This window comes from Centroberyx affinis, unplaced genomic scaffold (assembly GCF_046629955.1).
Source record: "Centroberyx affinis isolate AG114_WGS23_722 - 3 ecotype Tasmania unplaced genomic scaffold, CSIRO-AGI_Caff_v1 ptg000027l_1, whole genome shotgun sequence".
Taxonomy (NCBI): Eukaryota; Metazoa; Chordata; class Actinopteri; order Beryciformes; family Berycidae; genus Centroberyx; species Centroberyx affinis.
In genome coordinates, this window is record NW_027278741.1 from 114,861 (window position 1) to 116,755 (window position 1,895).

A 1,895-nucleotide genomic window follows, 5' to 3' on the forward strand; every position below is an offset into this window, starting at 1 on the left:
TTACAATAAGTTATGGTTTATTTTTCGATAAATAGAAAAGTAGACATACAAAAACTACACTAAATATATAAATATTCACATTTATCTACTAAGTATTTACATCTACATTCAGTGAAGAGAACATAAATAACTGGCCATCGAAAACATTTTGGACAGTATGATCCACGTACTTTGCTTCATGATTTATGGCTTCATGGTAATGACATACAACTGCTATGATTAAGAAGTCTTTCAGTGCCGTAATCCCATTTCTAGTGCAGTGCTCAGGTCAGTCTTCTTCCACAGAGCTACAGCTGAGTTGATGTATGGGCGGTTGTTGAGGTCACAGTTTCCATTGGACCGGAAGTTGTGGCGCTCACCTCGTTCTTCTCAAACCTGAAACAAAATGTGTCATTGCGTTATTATTAAAAAGCAATGGAGACATAATAACCTTGAGCACGAGTATTGATTTGTGTGTCTTTAATAGCTCAATCCAGTCTATCTTACCTGTTTCTCCACCTCTGTATGAGCATCTTGCCAAGTCGTGACTCTGGATTCAGACATTTCTTGCCATTCACTGTTGTGACACTGGAGAGGAATACAAGAACAATGTTAGAGACAGAAGATGGAGAGCAGCACATGAAAAGAATGGCATCGCAACAAATACGATTTATGAGTTTGGGCTAATTTACTTACATAAGCTCCGTCTGTGGACAGAAGGTACTTGGGTAGTGTGGCCGATACTCCTTTATGAGTTTCAGGTTGATGAAGTTGACCACACCGTTTAAACATTGGCATTGAGATGTAAGGGGTCGTTGCCCTGTAGAGAGTAGGGATACAGCATTGTTAAGGTCTGGTATGGTACATTACAGTGGGATGCAAACAGCATCGCAAAGGACAAGACTCTAAGAAATACAATAACAGTGCAAAGTAACTGCAGATAGTAGAGCATATGGAGGGATTTCTGTGTCAATAATCACAAACATATGTTATAAAATACATAGAAATATAAATGGAAAAAGATAAATAAATACTACAATTCAGATATGTATTAAGATTGTTGAATACAAAAAACAGAAACACAAATATATCTCTCCATCCACAAATAAATGATTTGTTACTTGTGTTCTGAGTGTCATGAATTGTAGTATTTATCTTTTTCTATTTATATTTATATTCATTTTATTACATACAGTACTGTGCAAAAGTCTTAAGGCACGTGTAAAAAAAAAAAATCCATAAAGCAAAGATGCCTTCAAAAATAATGAAATGAAAAGTTTCTAAATATAAAAAAAAGTTTACTATAAAGAGCAGTCTACTGACACACTAATGCAGAAAACAAATAAATAAATATCTAAGACAAAATGTATATAAAAAATCTAGGGTGCCTAAGACTTTTGCACAGTACTCTTTATTTGCGATTATTGGCACAGAAATCCCCCCATACCTTCACATAAACTTAGACACAGTAAGTCAAAGCCTTGCAGTGCTGTTCCCTAGATTCACTGAATTGAGTAAAAGACACATTACCTTCTACATGGAGGACAAGCAGGCAGGCGAGAGAGGCGATGACCGCTGAGTTCATTGTGCCGGCTGTAGAAGGATGCTGCCTCAGACTCAGGATGTGTCTTCAGTCTTGACTGCTGAGGTGATTGTTGTGACTGGAGGAGACTTTGCTCTCTTTTATACACGCTCAGAGACACCCACGCAGCCGGTTTTTCTCCTTCTTCCCTCCTTCTCCTATTCACCAGAAGCCTCCACGGGATTTCCCGGAATTGAACCGGCTTGGGCAGAAGCTTCAGTTTAGGGAAGCTGTTGTTAGTGAGTAATCCAAGGCTGCAGAAAGTGAGCGTGCTTCTGCGTCTTTGTAATACTCATGGAGGAGAGGGAGCTTTGATGGGATGAATTCATCTCCT

General features: G+C 38.4%; 1 protein-coding gene across 1 annotated transcript; it reads right to left on the reverse strand.

Annotated features, from left to right (window-relative positions):
- Positions 1–1,638, reverse strand: LOC139641134 (C-X-C motif chemokine 11-1-like). Its single transcript, XM_071515399.1, has 4 exons — positions 1,510–1,638; positions 676–799; positions 487–567; positions 1–375 (listed from the first exon to the last, which is right to left on the reverse strand). Exons 1-4 carry the CDS (start codon positions 1,562–1,564, stop codon positions 288–290), a joined length of 348 nt encoding a protein of 115 aa, XP_071371500.1. The 5' UTR covers positions 1,565–1,638; the 3' UTR covers positions 1–287.
- Between the last annotated feature and the right edge of the window lie 257 nt (positions 1,639–1,895).